At 41.3% G+C, this 20825-nt stretch overlaps 1 protein-coding gene across 15 annotated transcripts in view; it reads left to right on the forward strand.

The window, feature by feature from the left end:
- The window catches only part of OBSCN (obscurin, cytoskeletal calmodulin and titin-interacting RhoGEF), a 192026-nt gene that overhangs the window by 129755 nt on the left and 41446 nt on the right, over window positions 1-20825 (forward strand). For all 15 annotated transcript variants that reach the window (XM_075044005.1, XM_075044010.1, XM_075044031.1 and 12 more), the window contains 16 exons: window positions 1192-1220; window positions 1525-1653; window positions 2492-2631; window positions 3318-3518; window positions 3855-3937; window positions 4366-4539; window positions 6003-6162; window positions 7225-7341; window positions 8635-8799; window positions 10152-10310; window positions 11573-11750; window positions 13420-13533; window positions 14235-14402; window positions 14678-14780; window positions 15373-15502; window positions 16650-16755. In XM_075044005.1, coding sequence (XP_074900106.1) covers window positions 1192-1220; window positions 1525-1653; window positions 2492-2631; window positions 3318-3518; window positions 3855-3937; window positions 4366-4539; window positions 6003-6162; window positions 7225-7341; window positions 8635-8799; window positions 10152-10310; window positions 11573-11750; window positions 13420-13533; window positions 14235-14402; window positions 14678-14780; window positions 15373-15502; window positions 16650-16755 — 2156 coding nt within the window. The remainder of the gene's footprint in view (window positions 1-1191; window positions 1221-1524; window positions 1654-2491; window positions 2632-3317; window positions 3519-3854; window positions 3938-4365; window positions 4540-6002; window positions 6163-7224; window positions 7342-8634; window positions 8800-10151; window positions 10311-11572; window positions 11751-13419; window positions 13534-14234; window positions 14403-14677; window positions 14781-15372; window positions 15503-16649; window positions 16756-20825) is intronic.

Genomic DNA, 20825 nt, shown 5'->3' on the forward strand with positions numbered 1-20825 from the left:
TTCATGTTTCAGCACCAGAGTTAAAATAGTTTGAGGTCTTAGTATGGAAAGTGCTATAAATACTCTAGTATCAATGCCAGCCATTTATGCTTGATTATCAAGGAGGATAGGAACAAAGAAAAAAAAATAAAAATTGGGTAGGTCATATAAAACTCTTGCTACTTTTTCATCTCCTAAGCAGAATGCCAAAAAAATTCACAGGGTCAAGGTCTCACTGTTACTTGCCAACTTTGAAATACACTGATACTTCACAGAAAAAGAAGTAGATGAAAAGGATCTGTTCACAAACTTCTTGTTTACAAATGCACCTGAAGAATAACCTCCTCAATTTGCCATCCTTGGCTTGTATACTAGGCAGACACAGCCTGAAATGTGGTATCCACCTGAACAGACATTAGCTTCTAGAATATGTCTAGCCTAAAAGGCTTGACCAGTCTTCCTCTGAAGTGCGAAGAAAGTGAAGCAAGCTGCAGTGTGAATTCGGCTATTCCACTGCAACCTGTCCCTAGGATGTGCCTAGGCTCTGTTAGGCATACTTAGGGGTATATGGTTTATCATATATCAAGTGGAGTGACCTTCCTTCTGCTTCCTATGTACTAACAGAGAATTGGGGCAGATCAGCTTGTGCAATGACAATTTATATCCTGCCTCCAAAAAGCAGAGATGTTGACTTCAGGATATTAGTGTTTTGACGGAGCTGTAGTCTTGGGAAACATGACAAACATTCTTTGAGCATTAGTTCACTAAAAATTGACTAAGGCTACAGATTCCACTTGACATAATGTCTCCAACTCGAATAGTTTTATTTCAGTGTCAGCTGGGAATAAAGTCCCAGTAGCACCAGGGAGATGGAGGCTACCCTGTTCTGCAACCCACTCCCTGAGCAGCCAGCTCTTCTCAAGCAACAGTTTGAAATAAAAGCCAGGAAGAGTGAGAATTCTCAGATGGGATTTGGCTCAAAGACTAAGGCACCCAAGTGAATCTGTGCCCATTATGAGCCAGGTGCCCCAATTCTCATTTCTTAGTGGCCCTGGTGAGTATCAGCTACCAGCACCTGCAGTCCAAACCAGAGCCCTAACGTAGGTATTTCCAGCCTTCATGTACAAGGTGGGAGAAGAACGGGGATTTTCTCATTTAGCTCTCCTTACTACACATTTTATTTTAACTTTTAACTCTGCTTTACTCTTTCAGAGCTATTCATCCCTCTGAAACAGGAGAAGGTAAGAGAAGCTATTTTCTTTCTTCTACTCCTGCCCTTCACATCTACAGCTGAGATTGTCTATGTATTCCATGATTACCACCTGCTTTTGTTCTGTTTTCTTGAAACTATCTGAAAGGTTGGAACTTTTCAGGACTGGTCTCTGTTCAAGGGTGAATTATTTGGATGAAATATGAGCAAGCACAGTTTTAAAAACAGGGGAAGTGAAGAAAATTAGACCTTCCTTCCTCAGAAGCTTTTGTTACTCAAAAAAGATGACTTTCCAATGACAATGCCTGCTTAATAGAAAATTCTCTCTTTTCCAGGAGACCTTGAAACTGGTAGAGAAGGTGTACCCAAAAGCCCTATTTCATTAGCTGATGTTGGCTCAGAAGAGTTTTTCCAGAAACTCACCTCACGTATCTCAGAAATGGTATCTGCAAAAATAAGTCAGGGTAAGGAACCTGAAAAACACAATTTAATTAGTGTAGAAAAATATGCAATCTTTTTTTTCAGGTATCATTTGGACTTTAAACATCAGTGAGATTTATGAAGCAGGTTTTAAGACAGTCATCCTACCTAAACATATGAACATTTGTAAAATGATGAGGACTAAGAATTTTTAGTAAGAGTCCATCCACTGCATGTCTCAGTCTACAGTTTTGAACTAGGAAAAAAGCTATTACAGGAAACTAAGATGGTTCATGTCCATTTTATGCATACAGTGTTTGTTTAAATAAGCAGTAGTAACTGTAAGCTTTAGAGTGGAGGGCAAGTTGTAAAAATGGAAGTGTATTTTGAACAGCTTAGGTATTTGGAGTTCCTCAGATATTCATCACTCCTCAGTCTGAAAGCAATCCTGGTTTGAAGACTTCCCACATCTTCAAGTTTTAGCTCACGCTGGGATTTTAAAACCAAGTTGAGGCTGAAAAGTGTGCACAGCTGTGCAGTAATCCAATGATTTGCTGAATTCAATGAAAAATCCTGGCTTGTGTATCATATACTGGTTATCTTGTAGCAAAACTTTATCTTCAAGCAAAAATAGAGGTATTGCCTCTCCTACAAATATTCTTGCAGTGCAGTGGCAATACATGCAGTAGGCATGCGACCTCACGCATTAAAACGTCCCAATTATTTATGTAATCCTAAATACCAATAGGAGATCACACTAAATACTACAAATGCTCTTCCTAGGGAATATTTGTTTTTATGAAATTGAAAATTATTATAGATTTGGTTCATGTTCAAATTGGAGACCTTGATTTCACATTTTGCTGTTGCTCTGCTTTTTAGCTACACTTCGAGTGCCAGGTGCAGAAAGTGATGATGAATCAAAAACTCCCTCTGCATCTCCTCGCCACGGACGATCCAGACCTTCATCCATTGCTCAGGAGTCCTCCTCTGAATCTGAAGATGGGGATTCCAGAGGAGAGGTATGATATCTTTATGGGCAAGTTTGACCCAAGGAGAAAACTTTACTTAGAATGACCAATCTCCTATGTTTTAAGGATCTCCATCCCCTTTAGGGATGTACTTCACTTTAGTAGGTATATTTAGTAGCTAAATATTGGGTCTGCGATACAGAGCACACAGAACCAAATTCTGATGCTTGCTGTTCAAGTCAACGTGGTCAAAGCATACTCATTATGTGGTACCTTTTGCTCCCATGGCTGAGCTTCAGAGCTTGATTTTCTGTGGCCTTGGATAGAGTTGGTCAGCAGAATTTTGTTGAGAAGTTCTTCATGAGAAAAATGTGAATTTTGTGAAAATTAGATCTTTTTTGGGTGTTCATTTCAAACACTTCAAAAAAAAAAAAAAGATTATTAAAACTTTGGAAATGTTAACCTACTTTGGCATTTTCAGGACCACTGTTTGTTTTGCCTTGGGAGAATAATCCACTGTTTCATAGTGTGAATCCAAAACACCTCAGATAGTTTTGAAAATATGGCCTGAGCCTCCTAGAGACTTAGTCTTCTCCTTACAAAATGCAAACAGTGATTCTGTTTGCTGCACAAGGGCTGGAGAATAAAACATTAGACACAGATAAGCACTTACATTCTGCTGGTGTTACTGTATTCTGTATTCAGAGCACACAATAACTGTCATTTCATGCTTGCAGATCTTTGACGTCTACATGGTCACAGCTGACTACGTGCCTGCTGCTCCTGACAGGGAGACCATCACCTTGAAGGAAGGCCAATATGTGGAAGTCCTTGATTCAGCTCATCCTCTGAAGTGGCTGGTCAGGACTAAACCCACAAAATCTAGCCCCTCTCGACAGGGTTGGGTGTCTCCAGCTTATCTGGACAAAAAATTAAAGGTGACAGATCACGCTGCGTTTATTTCTCATCTAAAATTACTTGCTCCTGTTGCGGTTCAGTGCCATCGCTTTTGCAAGGAGTGATGGATGAAGAGGTTGTTGAAGGGGCCTGCAACATGATTGGGATTTTTCATGTTCTGATTAGACAGCATTTCTGTATATGTGGGGGGGTGTCTGGGTTTGAAAGACCTAATCATCCTCCAGCAAAAAATACATTTCACACCGGTTTAGGAACTGTTGAAAGGGACTGTGAACACACAAGGAATATTCCTCAGTGTGTATTGATAAAAGCACTGTTATCATAAAGAATAATGTTTCTTTTTTCTTGTATTATAGTTGTCACCAGAGTGGGGAACAACAGAAGCTCCTGAGTTCCCTGGCGAGTTTGTTTCTGAAGACGAATATAAAAGGAAGCTAAGGTGAGCTTATGTCAGTTGGTATTTGCACCTTTGAGTTTTTCTGCCTTCTGAAGTAACATGAATGTTGGCATCTAGGTCCCTCCCCTCAGAGTCACTGGTTTTGTTCTGCTGAGTCCTGCCACCTTCCCTTTCCCAGAATCAAGCAAACCCTTGATTCTCTCAGGATTCTCTCAGACCTGTAATTTTTTATCTTTGATTTTTACCATTGATTTCAGCCTAGGAAAATCCCAGGCAATCTAAATCATATCGGGTGACTTGAAAGAAGGGGGTTACATGATGTAATTCTGGAGGCTCTCTGATTTCACAAAAATCCTAAACTTCAGTATGTCTGTACTTTGGGGTGCCCTATATCTGAGGAAGTCTTTCAGCATATCAAGGATAATTGTCATGTTCTGTGCTTTCTTTTTGCCTATTTGTCTTCCCTTCAGCGTTCTTATTCAAGAGCTGTTGATCTCAGAAGAGGATTACATTCAAGATCTACAGTTCCTCCAGACTCATCATCTTAAGTTCACCGACACCTGTCCCAATGTCCCGGGAGCTGTCGCCAGTCAGAAATCCACCATCTTCAGAAATATTGATGACATTGCTCGTTTCCATTCCAGGTGGGCATTCCCACGTGCCTTCATCTGAGACCAAAGAGTGGCTCACATACCTGGTGTCAGAGCTGCGGTAACTATTATTACTGTGAAGGATGTGGAGTACCGGGCAGTGCTGAGATGCAGGGGAATTGATGGTCCGTTTTGGATGATAGATGATGGCATAGCTTAAGTCAGAGCACAGGGCTGGGACTCCCGTAATACCCTTCAGAGTTTCAAGGCTTCATATGTCCAGCTTATTTCTGACACTTTTAAGCAAAAATAGCAGAGAAACAGTGAATTATTATAAAAGGGCAGCATGGTCTCACAGGCACTTCAGCGGTGTCTTCACAGAGACATACATTCATCTAAAACTGATGCCAGCGCCCATGCATTCAAAACGCACCCAGCTGTAGCAGGCTGCCCAGGTACAACGCCGTGGCACAACGCCTCTGCCTAGTCCAAAAAAAGGATTTACTGCAGATCTGCTGTTCACAGAGTGAATTTCCAAGGTCCAGGCTAAAATACTTTTACTTGCCAGGGAGAGGAGGTGTAGTACAATATCTTATGTGCCTTAGGCTTTCCATTGCTAAGGGGCTTCCTTTTACACCTTGATACCCTTGCTCTCTTGGGAAGCGATCATTCTTGTGGGAAGTCCCTGCCAACAGCATGAGAATCGCCCTTTCTTCCCTATTTTCCTACTCTGTGGTCCTCATTTTCAGTTTACCTTAGGGGGTCATCAATAATATGCATGCACAAAGGTCAAAACCCAGTGAACGTGCAGTATCTTCCCTGATCAACGTGTGCTCCAACCAGTGCTAGCAGTATTGCAAGCAGGAGCAACCAATAAGGAGTTTGAGCAGGTTGCAATGAAAAATATATTGTTACTCTGGGGAAATCATTATGGGGGGCACCGCTTCTGCAATGGGGAGGACGCTGATGTGGGATATCTGGCACTTTTCCTGGCTGGGCCACGAGAAGAGATTTCCCTTCTCTTTCCTCCCTCTCTTTCTTCTCCCTCTCCTTTTGTTTTTCCCCAAAAGTAACTTCAACTGCTAGAGCTGATGTATGTCATCAGCTACCGACTGCTAAAAACCTTTATGCACGTGAACCTGTCTCAACATCCTTTGTGAAACAGAGTGAGGATCTCTATCTTCACTCATGTGGATGGCTCATTGATCCTTAAACTGAGGCAAAAGAATCTGAGGAGGGGTTAACTTCCCAACTTGAGCTAAGCCCTTGAAAATAATCCCTACCTTCCTTGCAGGGCATTTCATACATTGCAGCTAAGAGAGACAGCATCATGCTGAATGACGATGCATTGAGAAGTTTAATTCTAACATGGCAACATCCCTCATTTCCCTCTGTCATTTCCTTTAATGTGTGTTAATCTGAAATTGCCTGATTTAAAGGTCTGGCTGCTGGGGCTGTGTTCTAGCCTCATTCCATCACCTTCTCCTCAGATGTCCGTTTTTTCTTTGTCTCCACAGTGTCTTCCTCCAAGGCTTGCAGAAATGTGACACTGATGATGATGTGGCCATGTGCTTTATCAAGCATGAAGCAGAGTTTAATAAGTACATCCAGTACCTCGTGGGGAGGGTACAGGCTGAGTCAATTGTTGTCAGCAAAGCTGTCCAGGATTTCTACAAGGTAAAACAGTAGCCAAAGTACCTGCTGAACATGCATCCTATAATCCACTGCATCAAGAAATGTAGTTATTAATCACAGATATGATCCTGAAAAGGATTATTAAATATTTTTGTGGGAAATCATTGCTAAACATAATAATTTTGTATCCACTGTCTAGCTCTTCCTGGTCAGCACAATCAATATGAGAACATATTTACATATACTTATGCATTTATGAATATTATAAAGACTATACAGATACGAATGTGGCTGTAATTATGTAACTGTAATTAAGGGATGTTTTAAGGGCCACCACATTGTAAAACCAAGCAAACTCACATAAAAAGTAAGTATAGATAGGAAAATCCTGTTTCTCTGCTCCAGCTGCTCAGCATTGAAGTTCACTAGTGCAAACACACACACAACACTCCAGACCCACGAGCACATGCATGTTCATGGATCCGATACCCACACCTCGGTCCTGAGCGCTTTTACCCTCTCCATGAGCCTCCTACTCACCAGCTAGTCCAGCTTGATGCTTGCTAGAAAACAAACGTACACGTTCACGTTCACATATCCCTCAAATTATCAGCACGAGCTCTCAGCCTCCCTAATATCCATGCCCGGATCCTGGGTCTCCTACTTGCAGCTAGTCCAGCTTAAAGTTTGCCAGTGAATTGCACTGCAAACACATGGACCACACTCGACCAAGGTCTGGCACCAGTTGCTGGCACCGAGTTCACCCAGTCCTGCCCTCCCACCCCCCAAAGATGCTGATCTTTCCTTTTGCAGCATCTGGTTCCGCAAGATTTGGATCACATTTCCCCAGCGTCAGTCCTGCACTGGAAAAGCAGACATATTCAGCGTTTCGGACATCTTGTAGTCTAAAATAATAACTAGCTGGTAAAGGATGGGGGAGGGTTACAGCTCTCCAAAATCTGGGGTAGTAAGGTCTAGTGGAGCTTTCCAACTTTGGCTGAGTTAGGTCTATGAGCCAGCATCAAATGAGCATTTTCAAAGGAGTAATCTTTTCTGTTGTTCTTTGTAACAACCTTTCCTTGTTCTTCTATGTATTTTTTTCAGAGATACACAGATGAAATTTTAACTAATGAAGATCCTTCACAGCCACTTATCCCACCACTGCAGCACTACCTGGAAAAACCCATAAACAGGATCCAGCAGTATCAGACTATAATCAAGGTGAAGAGCTTTTGTTATACACTTATATCTGATAAGCTTATGTTCTGTGCTGTGCAGCTTGTGTAGAAAAAGACTTTATTTTTATTTCATATTACTCGGCTTTCTTCTGATGCAACTACAGTTGAAAGCTGCTTGAGTAAGACAGTAAACGTTGCCAGTGATGGTGCTCTCTAAATAGTTTTGTAAATATAAATCCAGGTAGAGGTTCACAGTCTCCAACCACATAAAGTTCAGCAAGCTTTATGAGAATGATCTTTAAATACATGCATATATGTGTATATAAAATATATGCTTATATGTATGTATAAAAATATACGCTTATATACATATATATGAATACATGTATGTATATATCCAAGACAAGTATGAATTTGCTTCACACCCAGCAACAGGTATGTTATTAAAAAAAAAAGCAATTTCCAATGTGTAAGATAATAACTTACCAGTTTCTCTCCTTGTGTTTTATACTGACATTATAGTAAGATGAAATTTTTGTTTTCTTAAATGCTTTGCCCCATTCTACCATCCTGAAATGTTTCATCTTTCAAGCTTTCATCTGTCCTACTATCTCAGGTTCTAGCCAAGACCACAAATGAAAGTTTCAAAGTAGTATTTTTTTAAGAGTATTTTTCATGGGAAATAGCACTAGGATAGTCAGAAAGAAGACTGCAAAAACATTTCTGTATTCTAGCATTACAGAAGTGAGCAGTTTGAATAGTTTCAAGAAGGTTCAAATTAAGTTTCTAATTTTGAACCCCTGCCTGCACACAACCACCAACACTTTAAAGGGTCTCTTGGAAGAGAGAGTGAGCATGCCTTCATTACTAAAAGAGAGGAACAGGAACAAATGTGGAAGAAAAGGATAACTTCCATTTCCTATTTTTTCCATCCTCTCTTGTTTTTAATCTAATAATGACCCTTAGTTTAGCACTGCCACATGAATTGCTTGCCTTACGGTATCGTCGGGGTAAGCGCAAGAGAAATGCAATGGATACATTTAGGATAGTTTTGGGGTTTTTAGTTTTCAGTCACTGATGCATATCTGGTATTTGCTTCAACTTTGTCTAATATCAACTGATGTAAGGAAAAGCCAGACTGGCTAGTCAATGAGGCTGCAGAACGGGTGGGAAAGAGGAGACTTCAGTAGCTAAACAGCACATGGCGAAAGAATGGGACAAAAGTTGCTCAGATGAAAGAGCTGGAACAGATATTGAGAAACTCTTTGGCTATCAAGGAAATGTTTTGGGGGTCTTTTTCTGACCGCCCAGTAACATTTTTTTCATTCATATACAGGAATTAATCCGAAACAAAGCAAGAAATAGCCAAAACTGCACTTTGCTGGAGCAGGCTTATGCCGTTGTGTCTGCACTCACCCGAAGAGCAGAAAACAACCTCCACGTCTCACTCATTGAGAATTATCCAGGGACCTTGGAAAGCCTTGGTGAACCCATCCGACAGGTAACTGGAATTTCTCAGTCAGTATTAGTGCTATGCATGCCTTCTTAGTTTCTAAGTAGCCTTAGGTCCTACAAGACACTTCTTTAGAAATCGTATCTGGAAGAGAGTATTTGCTTATTGCCTTTCTTATTGTTCAGAGAGATGGGGCTCCTGGCTTCCTTAAGGTTTGAAGCACCAGAGCATAGATGTTTATGGAGCAATTCACACATAATGTAGTTATTGGCCTTTCCAACCTGCTCATCAAACAGGAACAGACTTGTTTTGGGCTGCCAGATGATTTTTAAAGCATTTTCTTTTTTTCTCCTCCTCTCTTATTATTGGTGAGCCACATGGGCCAACTCCTGGAATTACTGGCATCAGTGGGTTTTCATGTTGATTCCTCAAGTGTTAGAAGCTCACTGGGCCTTTTCAATCTACACGCTTTCATTTGACACAGTTCTTTCAAAGGGCTTAGTTTGCTGGGATGTCAGTCCAAGGTAGCATGGCATACATTGCATATCCTCCATGTGAAAACTTCAGATCAAATTCTCCCACGGCTGTTCATGTATCTTCAAAAGACCTGTGTGCTTCTCCAGGTCTTTTTCATGAAACAGATGTGTGTTTTAGGAGTGCAGAGAAAAGATGAGCCAGCTATTGGGGCATTAGTCTGGGACTTTCAGCACCCTTACTCAAATTCCTGTTTCTTGGTAGACGTACTGTGTCATGCTGGGCAAGCCACTTACTCTGCCTGTTTGTATCCTATGTCTTCCATGGGAATCACAGTGTATTGCTGAATGGAGTTGTAAGACTAAATTTCAGTGATAGTGAGACCCTCTGGTGGGGATTCATCTATGCACATTTAGACATCTGAAGAAAAAAAAAAAAAAAGACTCCAGTGAATCATACCCCAAGGGCACTTATTTCTCCCTAATGATGCCAAGGGGGAAGCCATGTCACTAACTGACCTGTATGTGTCTGAAGGTACATGAAATGACTGTCCTGCTCTGGTGAAGGAGACCAAGTGAGTGGATAAAGTGTCTGTATAACACACAGGATATAATTTTCCATTATCACTAGTACTAGTGGACTGTGCCTACTTGACATGAGCTCTGTATTTTTCTGGCAACAAAGAATACCATGTAAAGGTCAAAGTAATGACAACCACTGTGTGCATCCCGTTGGTGCTGTCAGTCTGATGCATCACCTTTAGCATTAGAAACAGTCTGCTGTGGTGTAACAAACTAGAGGCACATAAAGTGACAATGTAATAGTAAACATTTGTTATCTGTTCACTGAAAAATGATGGTCGGACATCATCGTGGTAAATATTCCAGAGTTATCACTATGTGCTATTCCTTCTTTTTTCCTATCAGGGCCACTTCATTGTGTGGGAAGGAGCTCCAGGAGCTAGAGTGGCATGGAAAGGACACAAAAGACATGTCTTCCTCTTCAAAAATTATATTGTGATCTGCAAACCGAAGCGAGACACAAAGACAGACACCTACAGTTACATCTTTAAGAACATCATGAAGGTCTGACCATCATAACCTCACCTAGAGCATTTCTCTGTCATTGAGAACTTCATGTTTATATCCAGCTTCTGGTCATCTAAATGGGACATTTCACTAATCCTTTTGAGATATTGCTTTGTTTCCAAAAGTTTTTGAACCACAAGTAGAATCTATGTCTACCCCAAAATCTGTTAAACTTGTCAGAAACATGTCAGAAACCGTCAGAAGCATGGGTGGATTTTTACGGTGAAGCGATGAGATTACATGCACAAGTGTTTATTCATGTCTGTTAGCTCACTGAGTTAACTGCATAAGTGCGCGAAATTTTGCTGTCTATAGTATTTGCTAGCATTGGTAGATCTTTGGTTTTGGCACTCTGTAATGTTGGTAGTAAATTGGAGGAAATGCTGTTTTAGTCATATGCTACATTCCCAGTGGTACTTTCTCCTGGTTATGTCCTTCCCTGACACCAATTCCTGTTTAGAAATGAAAAATTCAAAGGGTTTGACCAGCTTATCTTCAGGCATTCAGGGCTCAGGTTAAAACTGCAAGAAACTGCAGAAAGAGTTTTCCCAAGGCAGTAGATGCTCAACTCCAGTAAAAACTAACCAACAAAATAAAAAAACACATGGAGTTCTTGACCAAGCCCAGTCAGGGCCTTCCAAAAGTCCTTATCACTGTCCTCACTGATATTCATAGGCAGATTTTATTTTCCAAGAAAAAAGGGATGCTTTGTCCAGAGAGTGCCTGCTCTGTAACTTCTTTTCATGTAGCCCCTAACCGTGTTGTTCCTGGGCCCAACAGCGCTGCGCTGCAGAGGCAGTGTGTCCCACCCTTGGGATACACTTTAATGCCAGATGTTATTTCCCTGAAATGCGATAATTAGTCCCAGGAAAATGTCTGTTTGGTAACCAGAAAGTAAAGTATACTGGGGAAAGGATTGCGAAGTGACCCCGGTTGCTGTTCAGCCAAAGCCACATTGCCTTGCTCGTGCAATCTGAAAAATCTTTAAAAGCGGTGTAAATGATCCCTTTTGCTGTTGGAGCATCTGATATAGCTTTAATGGGAATGGCACAACTCTTGTCCACCAAAGAGGGCACACACTGGTAGCAGGAGACTTGCTGGTGATGAATAGTTGTTTCCATTTCAAGCCGTGATTGAAGACTGTTCTGGTTCACAAAGGCTGGATCTGAACTGTCCTAAACTCTGGGTTTTTAGCTGTGGGAAATTCAGCCTTAAGAACACGGGATGTGCATTGACTTTCTTGTCCTCCTGTCGTGCAGCTGAACAACATAGATGTGAACGACCTTGTGGAAGGGGATGACCGGGCGTTTGAGATCTGGCACGAACGGGAGGACTTGGTCCGCAAGTATCTCCTCCAGGCGCGTACAGTAAATATCAAGAACTCCTGGGTGAAGGAGATCTGTGGCATACAGCAACGGATCAGCGAGCCCGTCTGGAGTGAGTATGGCCTGAGATAGCCCAAACCTCTTAGTTTTTTGTTGGGTGGTCTCTCTGATTCAAGAAGGAGACTAGCAAAAGAAGGAGAGAAACCATCTAGGGTCATTTGCCACCTCTTAAACTGAACTAGGGTTAGAGGTTTTCCTTTAATCGCATCACAGACTGCTGTATATAACAACGCACATGACTTGACAGCACACAATAAGCTTTAACCAGAATAATTATAGCAGTGTTAGGTCCTCCACTTGAGCTGGGGAAGGTATCTTTACCAGGATGGGACACAGTGGTGTTTGACTCTCTCCATTTACCATCAAGGGAGCCAAGACTGTATATCACTGAAATGATTAAGTTTACATGACAGAGGTCTCACAGGACCTGTAGAGGTTTTTAGGCAATAGCAGAGCAGATGAGTAACTTTCTAACTACTCTTCAAAGTCCATAACCCAAGTGTGGAAAACATAGGCTGATAAGCTGAGAAGAGCTGGCTATCCCTGGCCGTTTCAACTGGTGTGGGTTGCCTCTGATGGAGGATCAGAGTCAGAGACTGAGGTGGTTGCTCAGTTCCCTGTCTTCATATTCATACATTCTTGTCAATAAGCAGAGGATGTTATTTTCCAGCAAAATAGCCCAGAAAATGTGTGTGACTGGAGAAGAGAAACCCTTTACTGAAACTTCTAAAACACAAATTGCAGAGTTGGCACTAGAGATGCCTTTGCTCTGGCAGGGATTGCAGAAGGGGAGATGACCACAGGATTTGGTGACAAAGGCCCTGGCCCACTGCTTGAAGAGCATCGGAGTCCAGTGGGAAAAGCAGTCTCAGGACCTGACCCAGAGTCCTGCTGATACCAGTATAAAGCCCCTTGTGACTTTGTTGGGTACCAAATCCTCCACTCGGCTTCTGGCTTACATTGCTGTATCTACACACATGGGTTTGCTTTGGATTTTTATCTTGTCATTCAGGCTGCTTCATCCTCACTGGCATTTGAGATTCCATCAATTTTCTATCCACAAAATTTATCAGCAGGGTTATTATATCTTTATTGTCCAGGTATAAGCTAGAAATGGTGTTCTTTAAAGAGTAAGGAAATTTGGCATCTTAAAATGCCAGAACAGAGTTGGTTTTAGTGTATATACACTGAAAACAAGTCTGGGCATTTTATTTTTGTGCTTTTAGTGAGGTGTTGTAATGAGGAAGACTATCAGAATAATTTTGCATAGTATCATATGGTAGTAATAAGTTAAAAAAAGTCCCTTAACAAAGCATAGATTTTATTGTATGGAGACCAACAGAATACTAGTTTGGATATCAAGGGTGCATTTTAATTGGGGAATTATCTAACTGTGGCAGCTGTGTTGTGTCTGAATAATGGATGTACTTATTAAAATCATGGCCGAAAATACTTCCAGATCAGAAACAAATCCCATTTTTTTTATGGCCCATCTTTACAGCCAACAACAGACATTTGACAGACTGAATTTAGTCTCAGATAAGCAAGGGCAGCATGTCACCTGGAAAGTCATTAGCTGCTAAAATTTTCTGTTCAGCTTCCTGTTCTGAACCTCACAGATTTGCAAAAATTATAGCTATTCCTATCTTACTTTGCAGCAGCCATCCTATGGAGAGACCCCCCCTCTCCTCCAAACTAACATGCTTATTCTGATGTTTCAGTACCTCCAGACTTTGAGGAAGAACTGGCAGAGTGTACAGCTGAGCTGGGAGAGACAGTCAAGCTGGCTTGCAAAGTCACGGGAACTCCCAAGCCATCTGTCAGCTGGTACAAAGGTATGAGCAGCAAGTCATGAAGTACATCTTCCAAATTTGTTCTTTGTCTATATTGCTTCGGTTAGTGGGTAATCTGAAAGCTGACCACCTAGAGATACCCAAGTCTAGTCTTAAAGTTAGCTACTAAGCAATTCAGGTAACATAGATCTTCCTACGAGCTCATACACCCTTCTTTTTCAGGTTTGCCTATTAGCCCTTATGAAGCCACATCTTGTGGCAGTTAGACAACTTCTAGTAAATGAACAACTTGTTTGAACTAGCTCAGATGTTTCCATGTCATAGCACAGGCAGCTGTGTGGACATATTCTTTTCCCCAGCATTACCATATTGCAGAGTAAACTTATAGCTTTGCTATAAGTTCACACCTTGTAAAGATCTGTTCTGCATGTTTACAGTCACTTTGGAGGTGTTCCTGTGGCTAGAAAATCAGAGCTATAACTGCACAGAGCACACTCTGGGAAAATTTCAAATTAAATGAAGATTGATGATGTATGAGGTCCCTCAGCAGTGCTTTGCCCAGGGGATGTTTTGTAGAGAACTGGACGAAGATGAAGAACTCATTCCTCAACTACTAACATCAGCTGCAGAAGAGCAAATAAAGCTCTCAGTCCTCTCAAGCAGAAAGGCTGGATGAAATTCCCAAGGAGAAAACATAATTGATACTAAGCTATTTAATTTTTTTTCCCCCCTTTGTCTTTCAGATGGAAAGCCTGTGGAGGTGGATCCCCATCACATTATAATAGAAGATCCCGATGGTTCTTGCACGTTGATCTTGGACAACCTAACAGGTGTTGACTCAGGACAGTACATGTGCTTTGCTTCCAGTCCTGCTGGAAATGCCAGTACCTTAGGAAAGATCCTTGTTCAAGGTAAAGTTCTGCACAGATGCATTGTTTTAAAGGGGACTGCTATGTAATACCTTAAATGTAAATATTAAGACATCCTAGAAGTTCTGTATAACATCTACAGGGTAATACTTTAAAAAAGTTATTTGATGTACAGGTGCAGTCAATTGTTCTTAGGTGAAAAAATTTGATCTTTAGTGTCTTGTGTGCAGACATCATAAGAATTATCTGGTCAGGGGCACATCCTTTGTATCTGATCATATTTTCAGCTACTAGCTACATTTATCTTTGCTTTGCAGTGCCGCCACGGTTTGTGAACAAGGTTAGAAATGCTTATTTTGTCGAGGGTGAAGATGCTCAGTTTACCTGTACTATCGAAGGAGCACCTAGGCCTCAAATCAGGTCAGTTCTTCAAGTCACACTAGGACAAATCCTGTTTTGCTATTTTGCATTGTCAGAAGAGTCTCCTGCCCTTTCTTTCAAGGTTATTGCCCTTTCTTCTCTGTGTCTTCCACCTTAGCCCCATCCCAATGCTGGCTCTTCCCGATCCCAACATTCCTGAGATTCTCAGCAATTTATTCTTGCTAACATCTGAAAAGAAATACCTACAGATAATACCTGCTATAGGACTGTATCAGATCTAATGCCCTGACAACATTCTATCATTCCTTTATCCTCCCTGCCTTACATCTGAATTTATTTCATCAGCAACCAGCCTGGAGTATTCAGACAAAAAGCTCAGCGTAGCTTCACGTGATTAGAAGCCCTTTTGCCTATATGAGAATATCTGAGAAGAATCTCATAAACCTGTGCAGTTTAGTATCCACGTGTGATCTGCCAACCCGTAGACCCATCTTCCAGGATCCAAATTTTTGTCTAATGGTTAACTCTTGGGTTGTTTGCCCACTGGTCTGACAGATGGATCAGTGAGCTGGGGACTTCTTGACACTGCATATTTTTTTTCTGGCTTATACTTGGTGTTTTCCACATGCAGATGGTACAAAGATGGTGTACTGTTGAAGAACACAAGTAAATACCAGACTTTCAGTGAACCACGGAGTGGCATAATAGTCCTGGTGGTGAAGAACCCTTCCAATGAAGATATGGGACACTACGAATGTGAGGTAAGTTCGGAGAGTTTTAAAGATCTGCTCTCTGACATGACATAGGTAGGAGAATTCATTTTACTGGGAGAGACACATTGCATGAGAATAGTGGCTGAGTAATTGCTGCTGCCTGCCATGTAAAAAAAGTTTATATAAAGTCAGGTTCTCCTGAACTAGATCTGGATTGTGAACATCCAAAAGCTTCAGAATATTCCAATCTGAGGGTTTGGTGGTTCAAATAATAACTGAGTGAGCTTGTTCTGTAGCTTAAATTCAGATCTGGATCTCTAGAAGTACCTCTTACAAAGTTTAGGACCATTATGACATGACATTTTGTTTCTGGACCGTGTTTAAATTAGGACAGATTCATGCTGCTACAAAGAAACCATCCAAAGCCAAAAGAAAGAAATTAAATCTAAATGGAAGTGTAAACCACGGAAATTCCTGTTTGTTTAACAAGTATGCCTACATGGAAGAATCTAATAAATTAAAATAAATGTGCTGTAAAATACTCTCTAAAAATTAGTCATAGTCTATGCATTCATTGTAATAAAATAGTTATAAGCTGTCAGGGCTCAGCAATAAAAACCAGTTGACCTCGATTTAGGAAATTAGCAGGGGTCAGCTGACCCATGGTAAACGGCTCAGCTCACAGCAACTTCACAGTTATTCCACAGACATTTGTAGGAAGTTTGATATAATTTAAAGACTTCTAGTAGAATTTTAGCAAAATCACATTACCTTGCACTTGCCATTAGCTAAGATCCCAAGGTCCAGTATTCCCTTGGCTAAGACCCAGTCGATTAATGGATGATAAACAAAAAAAACCTCTTTACTACTTAAATGACATACAGCAGGAATCTGTGCCTGTTGGTAGAGACAGAGCTACCTCAGGACCAAGCCACAGGCTGCAGAGCAAACTGCAAATTAACTAAGTGAGCTGATGTGCCGTAATTTGTCTGTGCGAGCCATCTGTGGTAAAGCATTATCATGAGCTCCACTGAGCAGCAATGTGTTCGTTCAAACTCTAGCTCTGCTTTGGGGTCACAGCTTTGTCCATTTCTGTTGTCATGTAAATTGCAATGAATTTGTAACGTAGTATAGGAAGATTTTTATTATACAAAAACATCCTGCGTTTCATTTGGTACTGCATGATTCTCTTTAGCTGGTGAACAGATTAGGGTCTGCAAAAAGTGGAGCAGAACTTTACCACCACAGTGCTGCAGCCCTGACCCAGGAGAGGAGAGGAGACCAAGCCATTACCATAGAAGGTACGATCCTTGGCCAGCTCTGTGAGTATGTCAGCGAATTACTCTAAAGCCATCTCATTGAGGATCAAATACATTTGCCATCTTATCCATATTGATTGTCGGTGTACATGTATCTGTATGTCTATTGAGATGTGCATGGGTATACTGCAGCTCAGCTCTATACCCATCACCATCTGTTGATTTCCAAACCTGGCAAATCAACTTCATCATATAATGCTCATAAATGCATTATATGAAAAAGGAGGAGCAAATGAAGGGTATGTCACACCACCACTAGTGCAAGAAAAATGCTCCTATTCCTGTTTGAATATGTGAAAATGTGTGTCAGCCTGGCAGAACATGAGTTACGTGCTGCTGAGAAAAAACAGGGACCAGTAAGTAAAGCTGCAGGCATATTGTGATTGTTTCTGAAATACCACTGAAGACCATCTGGAACGACTGAGAAAGCAGAACTGACAGCAGCATATCCTGAGCAATGTTAGTTTATCCATTATCTAGGACTGTTCAGGTATTATGCACCACATAGTCATAGAGTCTATTCCTTTTTTTAATGCGTGTTTCACCTGAACTGGTAGGGTGGCAGCAACTGATTTTACACCCATCCAACACCACATCTCTTTCTTAACACCTTTAGGCTGTGACTACCTAAAGTTACCGTCTTATCAAAGGGATTTCCACGAGCAGTGTGTTAGACACGCCTGCTATAAACCCATCAGAACTGCATTTAAATCAGTGGCTACATCTGAGTAAGGAACATCTCATGGCATAGGAAATTGGTTCTTCGTACATCTTAGAAGTGTCCTCGGCTGCCTGAGCATGGGCCAGCCAGTGCGGTCTCTCTCAAACAGTTCCCAGCAGCAGTTCAGGAGATAAAATAGCCAAGGGACGATCTGTAATAGATAATAGATAACTTACTGGTTTGGAGGGTAAGACAGAGGACTAGGATAGGCACAGGCCATTCCATGCCAGCAAACCTGGGCGTCAGAGAGCTGTCCCAGATGTGGTTAGTGGAGACATGGCCAACAAAAGCCAGACGTTTCCCAACAGCTGTAGAACCTTCTTTCTTCACCTTCAGTGTTTTCACATTGTCTTGTGATAATAACAGGGGTGCAGGTGTGGTTTTGACGGGGGATAATTGTTATTATCAACATTCACTAAGAGCCATCAAATACGAAGGCATTCTGACTCAAGAAGCTGCTGAGCAGCAAATGACTGGAAAAATATTCAGGGAAAATGGTACTCCGCTCATATTTTTTTCATTATTTTCTATAGGCCTTTGCTGTTGGCCCTGTCTGAGACAGGGTCCTGGCCTGGATGCATCTTTGGGCCAGCCCCCTGTAGACACTAATGCTGTATTCTTAAATTAAGAGGATACAGACACAATAGGATATTAACATTAGTATTCTGATCTATGTACTTGCTTGTCTTTATTTCATGCTTGTTTTCCTTCTAGTCCTTTCCCAGAGTGCCATCAAATCATTCCAAAATGTTACAAGGAGAATGGTGTTAGTATAGCAACACTATAATTGTTTCAGCAGAATAAAACTTGAAGTACTTGAATGGTTTGTCCTTGCTACACCCTAAAGAGAGAAAAATCAGTTGTATGCAGGATGTAGAGGAACACAAACAAATCAGTTACGGTTGCATATCTTGATGAGGTTCCCTTGTACCAACACAGAAGATGTTATAAAAACAAACAAGGGTTGTAAAACAGTGTTAGGAGCATTGTTCAGCTCTTGGGGTTGCAAATGTATCTCTTCAGCCCCAAATTACTCATCTGCTGTTATTCCTGCAGTCATAAACAAAAAATTTTGTGAGCTTGGTTGAAGAAATATAATTGGAGTTTGCCTGGAAGCTTCAGAAATGTTATGAAATAGGTTTTGATCTGTGATGTGCAATTGCTTGAACTTGGTAATAGGGAAGGAAATAGATCCCTGAGTCACCTCCAGGGAGAAACAGAGGGAGAGCTGCTTCAGGCCAATGGAGCAAAGAGCAGGCTCATCCATGGAGCAAGAGGATTGTTCTGAGCAGAATCGCGTCAGGGGTGCATTTGGCATAATGCGCTTGACCGTGGAGGGAATTCGTTGCTTTCTTGAGAATCAATAACCAGCCTTGATCTACCTATGGAAAAATCAGGTTCATCTGGCAAAGAACTGGAGGACGGATGGATCTCATGAAGGCTTTCTCTTTCCGTCCTTAACAATCTTTTCTATTTGTGAAAATGGGATTATTTGTAACTTCACCAGGAGGACAACATCACTGCTGTGTGGTACTATTACAACAGAAAATATATGCTGTGTCTGTTTCCTAGTTCACCTGCACAGTGGGTCTAAGTTTTACCTGATTTATCGTTGGTTCTGCGAAATGACTATTGTCAAGAGTCTCCTGAGGCACCCAAGGGGCTTTAGTTGCAACTATTTTATTTTTTATCCTCCTGCCTTTATGTATTGTTTATTATACTGAACCAAACCTACCGTCACAATTTGGGATACCATTAGTACGGTGGTTTACGAGCCCTGACCTGCAGTCAGTGACGGTCCACAGTCCAACACCATGGGTCTCAAAACCAAATGTTTTGTCACTCGGTTTAAATTCACACTGTGGGAATTTGAAGATCCATTGGAAGGACCAAATCCAAAAAAAGATGGAAACCACTGGACTAAGGGGTCCCCTTGCGAGCAGCCGCAGCTTGGGCTGCAAAGCCTGAAACGCTGAGATCTGCCTTCAGCTACACCCAGTCGCTGCACTGAAGTCAATGGAGAGTTGCTTTCAAAATCCTTTTTCTGTGGATATTGGAAGAATTTTAGACACTTTTCAAAAGGCGTAACTGAAAGAAGATCCTTCTCTTTGACTTCAAGTTGACTGTCTGCTTTGCACCTTGCTGCTTAACCTACACATGGCAGATCTGGGCTGATGTGCTCTAGCATCCCTTTTTAACATGTTACTATTGTGATTCATTCATCCCAGGCTCACTAACTTGTTCTTTTTTTTTTTTTTTTTTTTTTTTTTTTTTTTCAGAAAAACAAAGCCCAGTGTTTTTGAAAGGTGTTGCATCTTCTTATGGGTGGGCAGGTCCAGGACGTAGAATGAGACGGTCAATAGTAGAGGAAGGAGTCAGCTACACAAGTGGAGATAAACAAAACCAAAAAACCACCCAGCACAGTTACAAACAGGCAACAGGAATGTCTTCAGAATTTTGCCCTAGATCTCACGCAGAGCTTTGGGCAAGTTATTTAGTTGCCTTGTTTGGTAATATCCACCCTGCAGGGAAAAGCTAAATATTCTGAGGCTCTCAAATGGAAGGTTGCTTTAAAACACAGAGGAGCATTAGATCTCTTAGTGCTACCCTTTTACTGAAGAAATAGGGCATAGGATTTTTTTCCCCTGACCTTTTTGAAGTTCCCTGGTTAGGCTGATTATTAGGATATTTCTCTTGTTATTTTTATTCTGTTGTCATCATCAGTTAGTCTCATTTTGGGGCTGGCCACAGGGTTTTTGGTGCAAATTCAAGAGCACAATCTGCCTTTACAACCATCTCAGTCTCTGCAGGAGTGGAACCTTTTTTTTTTTTTAGAGAGGTGTGGAACACTTACGTTTCATTCACATGATTTAGGAAACTGTGTTATGTCCATGAATCGCTCATTTTAAGATTAGCTTTAGCAGTTCATGCCAGATTTGTGCATTCCCTGTTGCAGAATAATCTCTGAAGCGTAGCAGAAGAGGGGTGAAAGCAGAGCAGTGCTCCTGTGGTTTATGCCAGCGGCGTGTACTGTGCAGGAAAAATAGGTTTATGCTTCCGTGAGTGGAGAACGCAGACTTAGAGTTTGTAATAAAGGCCATAAACCACCTTTCATCCATTCAGAGCAACAGGAACTGACTTATCATAAATGTTTCATCACTTGTAAGTCAATGATTTAACGTATTAACCAAAGAGGAGTCTAGTCCTATAGAAGCACTGGCTGATCCTAATGCTTACAGCTTTTAACCTGCTTATCAGGGGCTCCTGCTTTGCAAAGCTGTTTTCCTAAAATGCTATTGAACAAGTTGAAATGATAAATCTGGTGCTAAAA

Source organism: Buteo buteo, chromosome 2, assembly GCF_964188355.1.
Source record: "Buteo buteo chromosome 2, bButBut1.hap1.1, whole genome shotgun sequence".
Classification (NCBI taxonomy): domain Eukaryota; kingdom Metazoa; phylum Chordata; class Aves; order Accipitriformes; family Accipitridae; genus Buteo; species Buteo buteo.